General features: G+C 41.6%; 1 protein-coding gene across 2 annotated transcripts in view; it reads left to right on the top strand.

The window, feature by feature from the left end:
- Positions 1-18,981, top strand: part of CATSPERB (catsper channel auxiliary subunit beta) — a 114,389-nt gene extending 95,408 nt beyond the window's left edge. Inside the window, exons 19-23 of one of the 2 annotated variants that reach the window (XM_045807604.2) lie at positions 3,532-3,642; positions 4,923-5,058; positions 7,175-7,275; positions 7,958-8,032; positions 13,259-18,981. In XM_045807604.2, the coding sequence (XP_045663560.2) occupies positions 3,532-3,642; positions 4,923-5,058; positions 7,175-7,275; positions 7,958-8,032; positions 13,259-13,462 (627 nt within the window). In that variant the 3' untranslated portion in view covers positions 13,463-18,981. Of the gene's footprint in view, positions 1-3,531; positions 3,643-4,922; positions 5,059-7,174; positions 7,276-7,957; positions 8,801-13,258 lie in introns of those variants that run through there. The other variant, XM_087856189.1, reaches the window with a different exon arrangement.
- Positions 18,982-19,409: the final 428 nt, after the last annotated feature.

The raw sequence follows: 19,409 nt of genomic DNA, 5'->3' as shown, positions 1-19,409 counted from the left end.
TAAAGAAAATTTAACACCAATCGTTCTCAAACTTTTCCAAAAATAGAAGAGAAGGGAACACTTCTTGATTCTAAGAGCCCATCATCACCCTGGTACCAAAGCCAGATAAAGACATTGCAAGAAAATTACAAACCAATATCCCTTATGAATATAGAGACATAAAACCCACAACATTACTACCAGACCAAATTCAACAGCATGGTAGAAGGATCATATACCGTGACCAAGTGAGATGTGTCCCAGGAACACAGAGGTGGCTTAACATAAGAAATCAGTCACTATAATACACCACTATTAGTAGGACAAAGGGGAAATACACATGATCATCTCAATTGATGCAGAAAATGCTTTCGACAAAATCCAGTGACCTTTTATGATAAAAGTACTCAACAAACTAGAAATAAAGGGTCACTTCCTCAATCTGATAAAGGGTATCTGTGAAATACCCACTGCTAACATCATACTTAATGTGGAAGATTAAAAGCTTTGCCCTTAAGCTCAAGGACAAGACAAGGCTCATGCCTCCTCTATTCAGTATTGGACTGGACGTTCTAGCCAGGGCAGTTAGGCAAGAAAAAGAAGTAAAAAGCATCCAGATTAGAAAGGAAGAGATAAAATGATCTCTATTCACAGATGACATGGGATAGATAGATATATATATAAAATTATATATAATATGTATATGTATATTAATAATATATATAATTTTAAAGAACCCACAAAAACAAAGAAAAAACTTAGAGTTTAAAAAAGAATTGGAGGATACAAGATCAATACACACAAAAAAATTGTATTTCTGTATACTAAAATGAACAAAAGTGAAATTAAGAAAATAATTCCATTTACATCACAAATAATAAAATATTTAGGGGTAAATATAGCCAAGAAAATACAGAACTTGGACACTGAAAGCTGCAAAACATAGCTGAAGAAGTTAAAGGGGAATTAAATGTGGGAAAGATCCCATGTTCGTGTTTGGAAGACTTAATATTCTTACAGTGGCAATACTCCTCAAACTGATTTACAGACTAAATGCATTCCTTATTAAAATTCCAAATGCCTTTTTTGCATGAATGTAAAAGCTGATTTTAAAATTCATAAGGGGGGCGCCTGGGTGGCACAGCGGTTAAGCGTCTGCCTTCGGCTCAGGGCGTGATCCCGGTGTTATGGGATCGAGCCCCACATCAGGCTCCTCCGCTATGAGCCTGCTTCTTCCTCTCCCACTCCCCCTGCTTGTGTTCCCTCTCTCACTGACTGTCTCTATCTCTGTGAAATAAATAAATAAATAAATAAATAAATAAATAAATAAATAAATCTAAAAAAAAAAAATTCATAAGGAATTTCAAGAGACTCTGAACAGCCAAAACAATCTTGAAAAAAGAAAACAAAGTTGAAGAACCCACACTTCCCAATTTCAAAATTTACCATAAAACCATAGTAATCAAAACAGCGTGATGATGGCATAAGGATAGACATATATCTCCATGGAATAGAATTGAGAAATCAGAAATAAACCCACACATCTGTGGTCAATTGAGTTTTGACATGTGTGCCAAGGCCACTCAAAGGAGAGAGAATAGGTTTTTTAATAAACGGTGCCATGACAACTGAATGAATATCTACATTCAATAGGTTGAATTTGGACACCTATCTTGGACCATATGCAAAAGATTAACTTAAAATGGATTGAAAACCTAAATGTAAGAGCTAAAACACAAAAATCTGAGAAGGAAGTATAAGGGTATACCTTTGTCTCTTTGTATAAGGTCATGATTTGTTAAATATGACCCTAAAGCACAAGCAACGACAGAGAAATAAATAAACCGAACTTCATCAAAATTAGAAACTTCTGTGTGTGGATGAAAGGACACTGTCAAGAAAGTGAAAACACACTCACTGAATGGGAGAGAGTATTTGCAATTCATATATCTGATAAGGATCTAGTGTCCAGACTCTCTCAAGATCTCTTACAACTCCACAACGAAGAGACAAACCACCCAGGCAGAAATACATGAAGTCTCTGAATAGACAGTCCTCCAAAGAAGATATACAGACGGCCAACAATGCCATGAACAATGCTCAATGTCATTAGTCCTCATGTAAACGTAGACCAAAGTCACAATGAGATACCACCTCACACCCGTTAGGGTGCCTATAATAGTATTTTTAATGGAAAATGACAAATGTTGGTGAGGATGTGGAGAAAGTGGAACCCTCATACATTGCTGAGGGGAATATGAAATAGTGTAGCTCTTTCAAAATGTTGTGGCGAACATTTTGGCAGGTCTTCAGAAAGTTAAACATATAGAATTACTCTACAGCCCAGCAATTTTACTCCTAGATATACGTCCAAAAAAAAATTGGAAATGTATGTTCCAACAGAAAAATGTGTACCAGCATTATTCATAATAGCCAAAGAGGGGAAACAACCAAACATCCATGAACTGATAAATGGATAAACGAAATAGGTAATAGCCACGCAATGGAATATTACTCAGTCGTAAAAAGGAATGGAGTATTGCCATATGCCGCAGCCTGGGTGAACCTCAAAAACAGTATTTGAACGAAAGACAACAGGCACAAAAGGCCACATATTGTATATTTCCACTTACATAAGATGTCTGGAATAGGAAAATTCATAGAGATAGAAAAACAGAATGAATAGATGGGCTGGGGGAAGGGGGAAATGAAGAGTGACTATTTTTTTTAAGATTTTATTTTTAAGTAATCTCTACACCCAACATGGGGCTTTAAACTCAATCCTGAGATCAAGAGTTGCATGTTCCACTGACTGAGCCAAACAAGAGACCCAGTGGGGAATAACTATTAATAGGTACAGGGTTTCCATTTAGGGTGATGAAAGTGTTCTGGAATTAGTGGTGATGATTGAACAACGTTGCAAATGTACTAAAACTCACCAAATTGTGCACATGAAAATGGTTAAAATGGTGAATTTTGTCTCAATAAAAAGAAGAAAAAAAGAAGCTGGGGGGGGCGGATGATCATCCTAAAAAAAAAAGGAAAAGGAAGAATAACATTTAAAAAAATAGAGTTGATTACCAAAAGCAAAAGCCAATCTCTAGCAAGAGTGATCAAATAAGAAATGAATGACAAGTGGACAGTTATAATGGAGATTTCAAATGGCATTACTGAACGCCACAAAGAAAGGCAAGTATGGAACGGTAGACTTGGAGAGGGTTGCATAGAGTCCACAGCCCCATCATATCCCATCTGCTCCTTCTAAGTCTCTGCCTTCATGCCCGCGATGTGCTGCATTCAGAGTAACACAGGCTTTGTAGGTCCCATGCATGTTAAAAATCAACCTGGCAACCGGCTGATACTTGAGTTCAAATTACCAAGTGAGGAAACAAAATTCAGAAATAGTGTACTGTTAGTCCATTATTAATGGACTTTTTCCTGCTCTTAACTTCTCAGGGATTTTATTCATTTGGGAAACAAGTAGTTAGCATTTACTCAATTTTCAGATGTTCTGCCACAAAAAAAGCAAGTCAACTTATATTCTATTTGCAGAGATCTGGGAAATTCAAACAGTGCGCTAACATGTCTACTCGGGAGGAGTGTAATTGCACAAATGATCAGAAGTTTTCACATGCTGTTGCTTTCTCAGATTGCAGAGAAAAGGTAAGGTAATTTTTAATTGCCTGAAGACAAAGTACTTTCATATTAATATAAGATTTTGAAGTGTGCATTTCGATTAAACATGGAAGTTAAGACGTGGAAATAATGTCTTACTGTGACATAGAAATAAACAGGACACAGAGCTAGGAAGATCTGGATTTAAATGTCCCTAAACAAGGTAATGAACCACCTCTGCAAAACAGAATACCTGCACCACACTGTCCATTTCACGGTATTCTTATAAAGATGCACACACGTGTATCTGTATGAAAACAATTTATAACCAGTCATACACTACACTAGATTACGATGGATATTGATTCGTTCAGAAATTATTGAGTATCTAATGCGTACCAGTACTGGGAATATAGAAGTTGAAGTCCTTGTGACCAAGGAGTTCAGTTTGGTAGTAGTGACAAAATAGAAGACAGCATAGTATGTTGGTTAAGAGAATGGGTTCTGTCTCAAATATTTTATTCTGTTAGTCTCAAAGCATTCAAAGGTGTATCGGATGGATATTGGTGTTTGCCTTAACCTAAGTTAAATGTGCACTTAATATAACTTAATATAACTTTCAAGGGGATCTATTTCAAAGCCTTGTAAGACTATATAATAGCATTTTATATATATTTAGCCTTTATATAAAGATAAAATCACTTAATACCATATCAAGCATAGTGTTAGCAGCGAATTATGAGGGAGGTTGCATATACCCCTTACAACTCTCCCTTCATTGAATTACAATAATATTTCTTGAGCATGTACCATCTACTAAACACTGCTCTAAGCATTCTCCATTTGTCTCTTTAATTTGAGGCACAGACAAGCCAGGTAATTTGCCAAAGATCGCGTCATTAATACATGAGAGAGCTAGATTTGAACTCTGACACCAGAGCCTGAGCTTCAAGAGTGTGGCTGAAAGATCATGGCTGGCCGGGAGAGGGTTGGAAGGGAGGTGGGCAAGATCCAATTCATGCAGTGCCCTGTGAGATATGAATTAGCCAAAAAAGTTTGAATACCATCATAGCAAATTCCTGAAAAGGTCCAAAAGAAAGTGACAAATTTTGTTACCACAATGTTTGTGTATTACTTTTGGAGTTCACATTCATTCTACTGTAAGACAGATTGTTTTTCATGTGCTGAGAAGGCGGGAGCCCTAAGAGGCACATGTCATTTAGAATGGCCAAACTCTTGGGGAAATGTATCTATTCACTCTTTACGAGGAAATGAAATTAGTTTTGAATTTTCCAAATTGACATTCATCCTTGGAATTTGAATTTTAGGTTCCTCGTTTTAAGTTTCCAGTTACACAATATCCAGTTTCTTTGGGAATTTACAGTGAGAATGGACGTATCCCAGTGGAAACCCCATATCTGGTTACCATGACTGAAGTGAATAGGAGGGAAAACTGGAAACTACGTAGGGTTTGCTTTCTTCTACAGTTATTTTGTCTTATAATTAATGTTGTTATTACCTAGGTAAGTGGCTTATAAAACCTGTTTACACAAAGAACGACCAAGAGTTGGACGCCTAACTGACTGAGCCACCCAGGCGCCCCTCTTTGGAGAAGAATCTAAATCAACCGGCACGTTGCTATTCTCTCTCCTCCTCTTGTCTCCCCCGTATTTCATTATTACTTTCAGTGCCCTGGATTCCATGGCAGAAAAGCATTTTGAAGAATTTGAACCATAAAACATTTGAAAGCCATTTTGTAGATGAGTAGTCAAAATGACTGAATTTGTGTTACTTGTTGATCTGGTTGTCTCTTTTGACTGCTTTGGCAATGTTACAGGGAAGTTCTAAAAGGTATGGCCAGACAGCCCATAGAACCTGTCTTCTAGGAGCACCAGGCTGGCTCAGTCTGAAGAACATGTGACTCTTGATCTTAGGGTCATGAGTTCAATCTTCACACTGGGTATAGAGATTACTTAAATAAATAAAACTTTAGGGGAAAAAAAAAAGAATCTATCTTCTAATTATACAAGCAAAGTTTCTTCAAAATTCTATGGTAAAATAATTTAAAAGATGCAGAAGTTTTTGTTTTGTTTTTTTTTTTTAAATAAGAAAAATGAGGGGCACCTGGCTGGCTCAGTCAGTAGAGCATGTGACCCTTGATCTTGGGGTTATAAGTTTGAACCCCACATTGGGTGTAGATATTACTTAAAAATAAAATCTTTGGGGCACCCGGGTAGCTCAGTTGGCTAAGTATCTGACTCTTGATCTCGGCTCAGGTCTTGATCTCGGGGTCGTGAGCTCAAGCCCCATGTTGGGCTCCACGCTGAACATGTAGCCTATTTAAAAAATTAATAATAAGAAAATAAAATCTTTTTAAAAAATGAAAAATGCAATTTACCACAATTCAATTTTACCTTGAATATACAACTTTTTCCTGCATATTTTCTGTTTATAAATACTTTGAGGTAATCGCTCAATCAGTAGGTAGACAGATAAATACATAGATACAATTAAATGAAATTTTGATCAGCCACTGATATGTTACCAAGTATCCAGACATTGGGTATTTGATGAGTTTTACTCTGCCTGGTATATGCATTCTAGAAATGGAAATCTAGCAAAGAAAACTACTAACTATTTTGTTTTAACTAACATCCCCATTTTCTGTGGCGTGCTGGAGACTAATGTGGAGCACCGATTATTAAATATTCAAACATTTTGTGTACCAGTTGTTAAGCCATTAGTAGCTTGAAATTAGCCATGGTGAGACTATTTACACCATGGAAATTGGCGAATGCTACTCTCAGAGCTTCTCCCGCCTTAGCTCTCCTGTACCATTATACCACTGCAACTGCTAACCCCTACATTATAAATCTGATTTTAGAAAGAATTGTAAGAAAGGGAAGAATACCTGATCACATCTTTTAGAAAAGATTTAAATGATCCTATTGTGAACGTTTTCTGCCACCTTATTGAAAATTATTAGCAACCTGTAAGGGTGAATTATCTCCTTGCCAAAGATACAAACTATGTGCAGGTTAAAACTGGTCATGAGCAAGGGCTGGAAGGAAAGGTCAGCCTGAATAAGGTGGTCAGAGGTCTTGTTGTCGTCGTCGTCCTCCTCCTCCTCCTCCTCCTCCTCCTTCCCCTTCCCCTTCTTCTTTTTTTAGAGAGTACATGTGCACGAGTGCATGAGCAGGAGTGGAGGAAGGGCAGAGGGAGTGAGAGAATCTTCAGCAGGCTCCCTGCCTAGCTTGGAGCCCAACATGAGGCTCGATCTCACGATCCTGAGATCATGACCTGTGCTGAAATCAAGAGTCAGACTCTTCTGACTGAGCCATACAGGCGCCCCAGAGGCCTCGTCCTTCCTGACCGTGTCCTTGAGGAGATGCAATTTTAGCTACAAGGCCTAATTTTCCCTAAATATATTTTCTATGCAGTCAAGTCAAACCAAAAGTCTGGGATAACTTAGCCATGTTGCAGAGTGAGATCCTTCCTTGTACCTTGATTATGTAGCAAATTTAATGCAAAATGTGAAAATAACATAAGTGTGCTTAAAATCTACTTCATGTTCTTTTAGAACACAGTGTACCAGAGAATGTAAAAAAGTTGAAAAATTACTTAGAATCACATCTTAATGCTCCAGTGTATAATCCTTTAGGCCTCAACTTAAGTATAAAGGTGAGTTGACAGCACTTTTGTTTATCCTGTTTTGAGTTGAAAGAAAATATATATGTCTCAACTAAGATTGGTTTAAGTTTTAAAGTATAAATGTCCGTCAATTGTAGAAATTGCATCTTTAAAGTAGATGGAGGATGTTTATCTTTCCTCCCTTTCTCTTGATATTATTATTTCTAAAGGTATCTGAAAGTTGAATTGAATATTAACTTACTATTCTTTGAGCTGATAGGCAAAACTAATGACTGTTTTTCAAGGTGGAGGAAAAAAGGTATTTCTAAAATTTGGGAATAAAATGGGTTTGGTATCCTTCATCTAGATGTCCCCAGGTATGTCTTCTGGTTCCAGCTGTCTGTAAGAACACATGAAGTTGATCTAATCTAGGTCATTGCTATAAAAGCCAATAAAGATGAGTGGACGTATCGAAACCATGAATGTGAGGATTAGCCCAAACTGCTTGTCAAGGCCATGTTAGGTTTTAGGTTTATGTTTCCTCACTCTAAAAAGAAGTTTCAGCTACTGTCCTCCCTCCATTTTTATTTTGATACATGAAGTAGATGCCCGAGAGCCTTAGGAAGGGGACTGGAACTTTCTGAGCAACATGTATAGGGAAAGTGCCTGTGTATTTTAACTTAAAGAACGTGCGTGCCCATGCTGCTAATGACCGGGTGTGTTTTTTCCACAGGGCTCTGAGCTTTTTCACTTCAGAGTGTCCGTGGTTCCGGGGGTCACTTTTTGTAACTTAGTTGAAGAATTTCAGGTACAGTAAATGCACAAGGTACTGATGAGTGACGGCTGGGGAAGGAATATGACAAGTGTCAGTGCAAGAGACAGGAAAGAGAAAAATGGCATAATATGTGTGATGGACAAGGCCTGGAGACGGGATCCTGGAAGTGGGAGTGACATTGTCAGTAATGATGAAAGTAGAGTGTATGACACGTAGCAGGACCCATCAACAGTGGGAAAATTTTAATAAGTGCCTGTGATTTGTTTTTGTTCTCTCTCCATCTTCCATTTTTAACTCCGTTTTCAGACTTCTGCCACCTTTCCTCTCACCCCACGCCCCCAAAGAAACATATGTCTATAACATTTTAGTTTCCATTACAATCTTCCTGATTATCTTCATTGTAACGGTAGAGTCTTAATACACCAAAAGCTACCAAGATCCGAAAGATTTGGGAACCAAAATCAGTCTCCCCAAATTACACCATGGTGTTCTTCATATGACATTTGCTACCTGTGGGGGAGGTGGGGTGAGAAGGAATGGGGATTTGATTAAATGGATTAATGACTCATTCATTATCAAATACTGTTACCACATTATCAGAAACAAGATCCCTGTCTCTCCCCTCCCTTCCTTCCTTCCTTCCTGTTTCCTTCTCCCCCTCCTCCCTCTTTCCCCACCTCTCTCCTTTTTCTGTCCTGACCCTGCCTTAAGGCCAGCCCCAGTAATGGATCCACACTGCTGTAAATGTGTGTTAACTAAACAGAATGTAAATAAAAACGTAAAAAATAAAACAAAATAAAATTGGTGAAAATACAATCATTCAAAAAAACAAAAACAAAGATGCATAGCCAAGGTTTCGAAGTAAGCCTGCAGTATAAACACCACTGAAGTTCTAGACTAACCCCTGAGTGACACAGGATCCAGAAACACACAAGAGCATAGCCAAAGTTTTCAAACTGAACTGACGCCGGAGCCACCACAGAGTGTAAAGCATGACTTGATCTGAACTCAACCAGGGTGGCCAACTGCTGAAACAAACAAAAACCCCAACATTTTCCAGAGAATTTTTAATTTTTTAAATTATTTTTAAAATTTAATTAATTAATTAATTTTTAAAAGATTTTATTTATTTGAGAGAGAGTGAGAGAGAGGGCACGAGCAGGGAGAAGGAGCAGAGGCAGAGGGAGAAGCAGGCCCCCTGCTGAGCAGGGAGCCTGACACGGGGCTCAATCCCAGGACCCTGGGATCATGACCTGACCTGAAGGCAGACGCTTAACTGACTGAACCCCCCAGGCGCCCTTCCAGAGAATTTTTAATAGGACTCAGAGTCTCACAATAGAAACATCTTAAATGTCCAGGATAAATCCAAAATTACTCAGTATGCCAATAACTAAGAAACTAGAATCAATTCTCAAAAGAAAAGACAATTAGCAGTTCATTCACCAATGAAACGATCAGACAGATGTTTTAAACCAGCCGTGCTAACCAGGCTCTGTGAGGTAAAGGTAAGCACTTTTGAAATGACTGAAAAGGAAAAGGAAGAAATTCTCAGCAGAGAAATGAAAGCCATTAAAAGAACCAAATGGAAATTTTAGAACTGAAAAATACAATATTTAAAATTTAAAAATCACTGGATAGACTTGCTAGCAGAACAAATATGCAGAGAAAAAAAAAATCAGTGAATTTCAAAACAAATCAGTAGAAATCCACTCTGAGGAAAAGACTTTAAGAAGAATGGCCTCAGGGATCTATGTGATAGTATCAAAAGTCTGACCTTTATGTCCCCAGAGTCCATGAAGGACAGGAAAAAGGGATTGATGCAGGAAAAAGAAGTAGGAAGAGGGCGAGGAGGAGGAGAAGGAAGAGGAATGTGAGGAGAGGGAGGTGAGGGGGGAGGAGTCAGAGATGGGGGAGGGGAGGAGAAAGGGAGAGGGGAAGGAGAAGGGGGAGAAGAGGAGGAAATAATAAAGGCTGAAAATGTCCCAAATTTGGTGAAGACATAAATTTACATATTTAAGACGCTTAGTGAATCCAGAGCAAGATATAGAGATCCTGCCTAAACATAACGTAATCAAACTACTGAAAATCAAAATAAAGAAAAAAATCTTGAAAGCAGCCAAAACAACGGCAAAAACAAAGCCATGTAAGTAAACAATAATTTGAACGACTGCTAATTTTTCCTCAGAAACCATGGAAGCCAGAAGAAAGTTGCCCAACATCTTTAATGTCCCAGGAACAGGGGGTTGGGTGGGGAGGAAGGACGACCAATCCGGAACTCTGTATCCAGTGAAAACATCCTTCAGGAACGAAGAAAAAATAAAAGCATTCTTAGATGAAGGAACACTAAGATAATCCACTGTTGGCAGAACTTCTCTTTTAAAAAAAATGCATAAAGAAGTTCTTCAGGCTGAAAAGAAGTGTCAACAGAAGGAAACAAAGCTTCAGGAATGAAGGAGGAACCAAAAAATGAGTAAAAGAAAGATAGGAAGGGGTTATACAGTTAACAAAGGAAGAGAATCATTAAGAAACAGGAGAAAAGGGTGTAAGTTTCTTGGGACTGTTGACACCTGCTTTTGAAAGTATCCTGAAACGAGGGGGATTTTTGCGCAACTTAAAGGACATTATTGGGATAATTGACAAAATTTGAATAACATCTGTAGATTAGAGAACAACATTGTCTCAGTGTTACTGCCTTGCTTTTGGTAATTATACCATGGCTATTTGAGATCTTTGTGTTTAAGAAATACAAACTGAAGTATTTTGGCAGTAAAGAGACATTGTGTCTAGAACATACTCTTCTATGATTCTGGGGTCTAACCTTTTTTTAGACTTGGTGTGGAATATTTGGATAGTCAAAGAAGACTGGAGGGGAAACATTTGAAGAGAAACTGTTTTCAAAAACTTTGGAGGTGGCGGTTTAGCTGGCGAATACAGAATTCAGAGGTGATATGAGTTTCAACTCTTAAAAAATAATGGATGGCTTAACTGAACAAGTGAAATGTTTCTAGTGTCTGGTAAGGTGACTGAATTTTTATTTTATGTCAAAAATGGGTAAGGAAGGCATTCTGGGTGGAGGGAACAGCTGCAGCAGAGACACCGGTAAGAGAAGGCATAAAGCTTAGCTCTGGAATGGCTTATAACCACTTGGCTGGAATGCAAGGTTCTGTATAAGACAGTGGGTAGGTTAGGGTCAAACTGTGGGAGACCCTAAAGGTCATAATGAGAACCTTAGAATGTTCCTGTCAGCAAGAAGAAGCTATTAAACATTTTTGACAAAAGGTGTTCAGGAATGGACACGTGGACTATAGCAGCCCAGTCAGAGTGAATCGCAGGATTTTTGCTCCAAATGCTGGGACATGAATTTTCTCTTTCTTGATAGCGAAGGAAACAGCTTGTAGCCCCAGGAGCTGCTGTCAGCCATGAGGGCTGTGGGGACAAAGAGGGGCGATACTCAACACTGAGGAAGCAGAACAGAAAGATGCAAATAAAACCCAAATAGACTATGATTACAATGAATTGTTTCCTCTGGCCCTTTCTAACTTCAGCATAGAAAAGAAAATTCATTTCTGCGATTACGATTACACGTAGCATACAATTGTCTCTCTCATTGGCCACAAACAGATTAGATCTTTCTTAACAAAGCTAATTATCCAAATTCTTCTGATGGTCTAACTTAAAAGGAAGATTTTTGTTTTCTGGTAGTACCACCCTGAAGACCACAAGTGAAATATCTACATCCCATGTCTAATATCTTCTATCAAATTCCCAATAATTCCAGTACCATTGGGTACACACCATTGGCTCTAAAGTACAACAGGAGACGGCTAAGCCAGCTGATTCATTGCCACGAGGATACTTACTTGTCCAGAAGGGAAAGGATGGTTTCTCACTGCTTTCCACACCACTTGGCCAGGACCACCTTTTCAATTCTGCTGCTTGTAACATCCCACTTCCCGTTACCAGTTCAGTATGGTCAAAATTTTTCACTGCAAATAAACCAACCTCACTTAAAAAAAAAAAAAAAGTGTTTTATAGACAGACGGGTGTCTTACAAAGACAAATCTGGCAATGTTATTATGTCAACATGGATTGACGGCACAGAGAGGAGGCTCAGTGGTTTGTTTATACAAAGTGTGGTAATAAAGCTCACAGTAGCAGTATTGAACATGGAATGGAAAGAATGAGTCTGAGAGAAATTCTGAAAGAATCGATGGCATACAACAGCTGTTTCTAAGAAAAGGCATACCTCCTTTGGTCGCTGGGAGGATGGTGGTACATTTAACTTGAGCTGTATCCTAAAGCAGCTTACTGACCCTTAGCACTTTCCCGTATTCACCACTGTCCTATTTCCAGTCATCTCTACTTTCTTCTACCTCAAAATATGAGCTAGCTTCCTACTTCACAGAGAAAACCTAAGTCACCGGGCTCGAACTACCTTTCTGTATGCCTCCACTTCTGTGCCTCTTTGTCAATAGTCCTGTCTCTCTTCTTGGAACCTGTTTTTACTAGTTATCCGTTCAGGTGTAGGAAGCATTTTGAATATACAGAAGTTTCCCTACATTAGCACATAGAGGATTTTCTAAAAAGATGACAGCATGAAAGAGCACACGCTTGTTCCCTCTCCCTGGAATGCCCATTCTTCTCCTTGCCTTCTTCTTCTTTTTTTTTTTTTAAGATTTTATTTATTTATTTGACAGAGAGACAGCCAGCGAGAGAGGGAACACAAGCAGGGGGAGTGGGAGAGGAAGAAGCAGGCTCATAGCGGAGGAGCCTGATGTGGGGCTCGATCCCATAACGCCAGGATCACGCCCTGAGCCGAAGGCAGACGCTTAAGGACTGAGCCACCCAGGCGCCCCACTTCTCCTTGCCTTTTGTGAACCCACTCACTCTTCAAGATCCTGAGCTCAGGAAGCGCATTCCCCGGTCACGCGGGCAGTCAGGCATCTCCTACCTGTGCTGCCGGCACTCTGTCCTTCCTCTCTAATTGAATACAGACCACTTTCCTGCCGCGCAGGGATCCTGCCGACCTCTGCGGTTAAAGACCTACGACAATAGAATTTGTATTCTGTATTGTGTGCCAACTGGTACTTGCCAGATTGTCCGGAGACTGTTTCTAGGCTTTGTGGATGCTGAATGTCTGTATGTGTCTGAGCCGGTTTGCTAAATTAATAGTGTCTCCACTGTTACGGAAGTCATATGAAGTTCAGCGTCTTAAATGACTAGATTCAGGAAGCTAAGACTGTGCTTTTTCTGTTGCAGATTTATGTGGATGAAGTGCCATTGCCATTTCCGGGACACACACTGATAGCTGTTGCCGCGGCTGTAGTGCTGGGGGGATTGATTTTTACAGCATTTATGTTTCAAATACGTAACATCCACCCAAGTGATATATGCCAAAAATTTATGACAAGAAACAAAGTGAACTTGTCAAATTTCAGTATCAATCAGATGCCTCATAGATGACAATCTGAATACTGAACCAATGATAATCACAATTTCCTCTTCATGTGCTGGTTTTACAAGACAATTCCTAGACAAATATATTTAAATGTTAAAAAAAAAAACCAAGATAAAATTCTCCAGGATTACCATTTATAATTCAAACTGCTATTTGTCACATACGTTTACCGTTCTATTTTCTTATTTTGAATACGTGGATAATTTCTTCGGTTAACGCTTACATAGGAGATTTTCCTTGAGATTTTTACACAACTATAAAATGATAAGCATCTCTGTATGGAGTGGGTTTTCTGTATTTTTTAGCTTTTATTGACTGGAGCCCATTCTGTGGGATCAGGACACCCGAGCCTTGCTCTGTTCGAGAACGAGCGTGAGTAGAACGCGATCCTGCCGGGGAAAGGTGGGTGTGGGGGTGTGCTGGAAGAGCATCATGGGAATTAAAGAGAAAGCCATTTGGGTTTCTTGAAGCAACTTCAAAACCAGATAGTAGTACCTAACAAGAGGGACCTGTGACCTCCATTATGGGGGTGTTGGAAGAGCACTGGGCAAGGTATTCGTTTACAAACCTACATACAAGCAGGGGGAATTCCAAAAGAGGTGCCTCTGTGTGCTCTCTGGGGGCGCCCATTCCCAAACAGTCAGGAGAGGGCAATACATTCCGAGCGCAGAGCCGCACTCTCTTGGAAAAGCTCCGGAGGGACAGCACACTGCTTTGACCACATAAGAGGAAGCTAAGCATCTAGTCCGGGAGAGCCTGTTTTCCTCATACATCAGGAACCAAAAAAAGCTACATGGCAGTCCCGGTTTCCGACTCAGTGGAACCATTATCGTGTTCACCGGTGGAAGCACTACTACGCTGGCTAGAGAGACCACTTGATAGGCAGAGCCCAGAGTTTCGGACACAGCAAGCAGAAATCTCAGTAGGGTTTTAAGTGAAATCTTTAAAAGAAACATTCACTCTCCATCCCCGTGTTTCCCAAGTGACGGTGCTGTAGCCGTGGGATCCAACCGTGTGTACTGGGGATTAGGGCACAGGACATATATTCCAGCCAACCAGGGAAATTGCCAGTGTCCAAGGGGCCGTTGTGCATGAATTCTCAACAGACCTTCTCTTTATCATAAGACCACCTGTTTCTGGGTGACAGAGTAACAATAATGCAGTGAACCCCAGAACGTCAACCCATTGCCTCACTTATTTTTGTGAAGTTGAGGATAGAGTCAGAGGCAAATTTGCCTCTGAGGGATTCAAACACTTAAGAGTCCCTAGGTGCTGAAAAGATTATTGTGTCTCTCCATGCGTAATTAAAATAAAATGTTGACGTAACACAAAACTTCAATGTATCTGGAAATGAGAATAACTTCTTTCTAGATTTTCTGATTGGAAAATCCTGAATAAATTCATCAAGGCTTTACTATCCTCATTTGGGGGGGGGGGCAAAGATTGCCCCTTTCTTTGCATTGGTGCATAAAGGGGCAGAGATGGAAGAATGCCATGGAAGCATGTGAGGCATTGGGAGCAAACGGGCAGGCTGGGTGTCTTCACCCAGCACCCAGAACTACCTTGTAAGTTTGCAAGTAGGATAAAATCTCAGACTCTTCACAGAGATTGATACAAACAAGACTTAAATTTGTTCATGGGTCTGCTGGTTCATGAGAAGAGAGTAACTGGATTTGTACTACAGCCTCTATTGGACTAGATGCCCCTCAAAGCCGTCCACTTGTAGAAATGCATTAGAGCAGAATATTCTAAATGGTATGGAGTATGTGCTGCCTCAACATTTCCCAAAGGACCGACCAGGTACTGTTTGTGCTTTTATGTGGTAGGGAATGCAAGGTGCTCTTGCCTGTCCTTTACTCTGGATTAGGAGGCCCCCACAGGCTCCAGAATCCCGAATTAGCCCAAACTTTGCTAAAGCGTATTCTTGTTGCGTTTGCTTTTCTACTCTATGACACATGTATCGTATCAATATATCTTAAGAAGTTGCTTCTACGTGCTTCTCAGGTTCATGAAACATACTATTCTAATAGCGTAGTGAGGTGATCAACTCGCTTCCCACCAGACTGGGGCACAGAGCCGGAGATGGCAGAACAATGAAGGTATATTGCTGCCCTGCCAGGGGAAGGACTGACTTTGAACTAGAGCAATATGCCAAGTTCCAGGGCTTTCACTGATTGCCCCTGTACCATGATTACTGTGCCTGCTCTGCTAGCATTGTAATGACGACGCTGGACATGGTTGTCCTTGGCACCTCCCATCGCCATCAAGACTAGGGGTCCAGCTCTAACTGCAGCACTACCCACCGTCATCCCATCCTACTATACAGTGTGGCAGGTAAGAGCTTGGCCTCCAAGGTAGGAACACCTGGGTTGGAATGCTGTCTTTGCCACATTCTGTGTCATCTTGGGAGAACGATTTCTCTGTGTCCCAGTTTCTTTGTCAATATAATAATGTGACTTACTTCTTTGGATTTCTTGGGAATTAAAGGACGTAATACGCAAAGTGCTTAAAACAGAGCCTGGCACCTAGAAAGGGCTGCAGAAGAGTTAGCTACATACAGGGAAGGTCAGGGAGCATGCCTTGAAAGATTCAAATACTTCCCTTATCAATCCACTCTTAATGACAAACCAAAAAAAAAAAAAAAAAAGAGAGAGAGAGAGAGAGAGAGACTTCCAGGTGTCATCAGTCTGAATTCCTCTCCACTGGTCAGGTGCTATATGGCCTCTCATGTCACCTGGCATGGTGCACACACGGGGCCAGATTTGCATTAGTTAATCCAATCCCTTAGAACCCCAGCTAGCAGCGTCAGCGAGCATACTGAATACAGTATCACTATGACAACACATTAAGAATACTCAGCACTCTGTTCCTCAGTCTTTGGCAAAACATCTCAAAACTCCTGGCCCATAAAAATGTCTCCAGAGTTTTGACAATAAAATGTGCACTGCCATTCTGTGATGTAACTCCTTTCTGTTGGACACCTTCCTGTTTATTTTGAGTCCGAATCTACCAAAGAGGGGGACACAGGAGGGATTTTCAGTTATAGCCTGCAAGGGAGGCCCACCAGGAAGCTGTATACATTTTACCGAAGGAAGAATGTAGATGGTATTTGGTTGGCCGAGCGTAGCAGTCAGACTGCAGAGCAGCAGCAGCCCTCACGTCTCAGCTCTCTGGCTCATGACACCAAACATGTATTTCTGGCTCACTGCTCTGTGGGTTGGCTGTGTGGTTCGCGTCTGAGCAGGTCTGCCCTACATGTCTGTGGTTCTGGAACACCGGCTAAAGAGCAGGGGTCACCCAGCCAGCTCTTCTCACAGCACAGGACCAGACACAAGAGACCCAGCCGAATCATCTGAACTACCTAAAGCAAGTCTGCTCACCTTCCATTAACCAGATCAAATTACATGGCCAAGCCCAACAAGACTTTCATTCTAAATAACAGGTTTTAAGATCCCTTTCTTACCTGATTGATTCTGTTTTCTGTTGCTGTGTAACCACCTCCATAGTTTAGTGACTTAAAATAATAACTACTTTATTTGCTCAGGATGGTGTTGTCTGGGCTGGACCCAGTTGAGTCGTTCTGCTGGTCTTGGCAGTGGTCATTCATGCAAAGCCTTCCTCAGCGGGGCACCTGATGTTTGAGCTTCTTTCTCTCTCCATGTAGTCTTGGGGCCTCTCCTTTTCAAGAGACCTGTCCATATAGCCTCTCTATGTGGCTTCTCTACCGGGGTCGCTGGATCTCTTATGTGACAGCCCAGGGCCCCTAAAAATGCAAAAGTGGATGCTGCCACACTTGGGCCAAGTACTGGCATGACATCATCCACATTCTGTTGGCTAAAGCAAGTTGCTAGCCTAGCCCAGCTTCAAGCGAAGAAGGCAATGCCCTGTCATGAATATTGAGAGATGAGGTTCCTTGAAGGCCACCAATGGAACAGACCACCAGAAACCATCCTCCTTAGCAAGTCCAGGCTCGCTCATATGCTGGGGCTGAAATGTCCAAGATGACTTCCTGACTCACATGTCTGGCTCCTCAGCTGGTCTGGCCGGAACAGCTAGGGGCTGGCTAGGCACCCACCTCCCCACATGGCCTCTCCATGGAGCTAGCTTAGGCTTACTCGCACACTTGTGGAATCATGGTACTTGGATTGAACTTCTTGCATGGCAGCTGGCTTCCCCCAAACACAAAAGTGGGAGCTGCCAGATTTTCTTCTATACTTGGACTTCGAAGTCTCAGAGGGTCATTTCTGTCATTCCAATCGTCAAGGTGGTCCCAGGGCCAGCCCAGATTCAACAGGAGGAGGAAGAGACTCCACCTCTTCTGTGTGGCAAGGTGACATGGCCAGGAGCCTTTGCATCTGGAGGGATGGTCATAGTCCTCTTCGGAAATCTAATCTGCCATTTTGATGCTCATCAAAGAAATACACCTGGGCTGCAAACATAACTGGAGATCCCTAAAATCATTTCTGAACCAGGCTTTCATCATCTCGGCTTTTGCCCACGAGCAACGAGAGCTTCATTCAGAAGGATCACAGAGTTGTCTTCCCGCCAAGACGATTTTGACCAGACCACTACTTTTTGGATAGTCTCTCTGACCTATCAGAAGCGACCATCCAAGCCTGAAGTAGTCACAGCCTCTTTCAGTAAGTCAACTAATACCCACCCCCATCTTATGTCATGCTCAGTGGGCCCAGGACTCTGCACTGACTCAGGCAGCTCTAGGCTATAGCAGCAGGGGTTCCTGGCCAGACCTTTTCACACGCTGCCGTTGTGTGACCAAGCTCCCACACATAAAACACAACTACAACTTCCATCTCAGGTTTCCGATTCAAGGAAAAAAGTCCTCATCAGGAATCGGGCTAAAGGAGTCTCCATGAGATGGTTATCCCAAGATCAACCAGCTATGGTCAAGTGACAGGGTCATGAAACTAAGCCTAGCCCGTCTGTTCATTGGGATCATCCTGAGAAGATAAAAATCATTTTTTAACTTGCCAGTGCCTCCATTTGGTGAGGGACGTGAGTCCTCGGGTATGTGGAGAGCAGAGAGGATGACTGAGCATGGTGGGCACAGGGACTGCAGTGTTGTGCTCCTGGAAGGGAGGGAGAAGGAGCTGGGATTGGTGAATGACTGGACAAGGCTGGAAGGGTGGCCAAGCTGTCCTTCTATCTCCAAACAGTGGTGTGCTCCACCTAGACATCAGGCCCTTTCATCTAAAGCTCCCAGGTAGGCCTGCCATGGGCCCTGAGGGTGTCCTTAGCTCAGTGCCTCAGTTTGCCCATCTCCCCTACCCCCGCTGGTGTGAAGAGTAAATATCGAGTGACACATGATGTTGTGAGCGCTGAGCTAGACTGGCTGGCAGTGCCAGCCTGTGTCACTAGAACTGCCTGCCCTGCCTTGGAATTGGGATCCTGCCCTGCTGCCCACAGCTCATCCAGTAGCATTTCCCTATCAGTTCCTCCCCCCTGCCAACCTCCTCCTGTCAGCCTCGTACTTCCTATCAGCCTCTTCCTCCCCTGCCAGCCTCCTCCTTCCTGCCAGCCTCCTCCTCCCTGCCAGCCTCCTCTTTTTCTGGTGTCTTCCTTCTTCTCTGTCAGCCTTGTCCTTTTCTGTCAGCCTCCTCCCTGCCATCCTCCTCTTCCCCTCCCAGCCTCCTCCTTCCTCATCCAATATTATTTGGCCCATTATTCAAGGCCCAGTTGAACTGTCTTCTCTATTGCAAGTTTCCTCTTACCTTTCTTTGATGATGAGTTCTTCTTTACTTTGAGTAGTGTCACATGTGCACATTTGTATATTATCATGCTTATCAGCCCGGTCCTGCTATTTACACACTTGTCTGCCCCTGCACTGGGTGCGGTGCTAATTTGCTGTCACATTTCCTTGAAATGCCAGTCTAGAGTAGTGACTAATGCATGCCTGGTATTCAATAAATAATTGAGGAATAAAAACACTTCATT

This window comes from Ursus americanus, chromosome 26 (assembly GCF_024610735.1).
Source record: "Ursus americanus isolate L20-20 chromosome 26, mUrsAme1.1.p, whole genome shotgun sequence".
NCBI classification, from domain to species: Eukaryota; Metazoa; Chordata; class Mammalia; order Carnivora; family Ursidae; genus Ursus; species Ursus americanus.
This window is presented reverse-complemented; position numbering and strand designations above follow the sequence as displayed.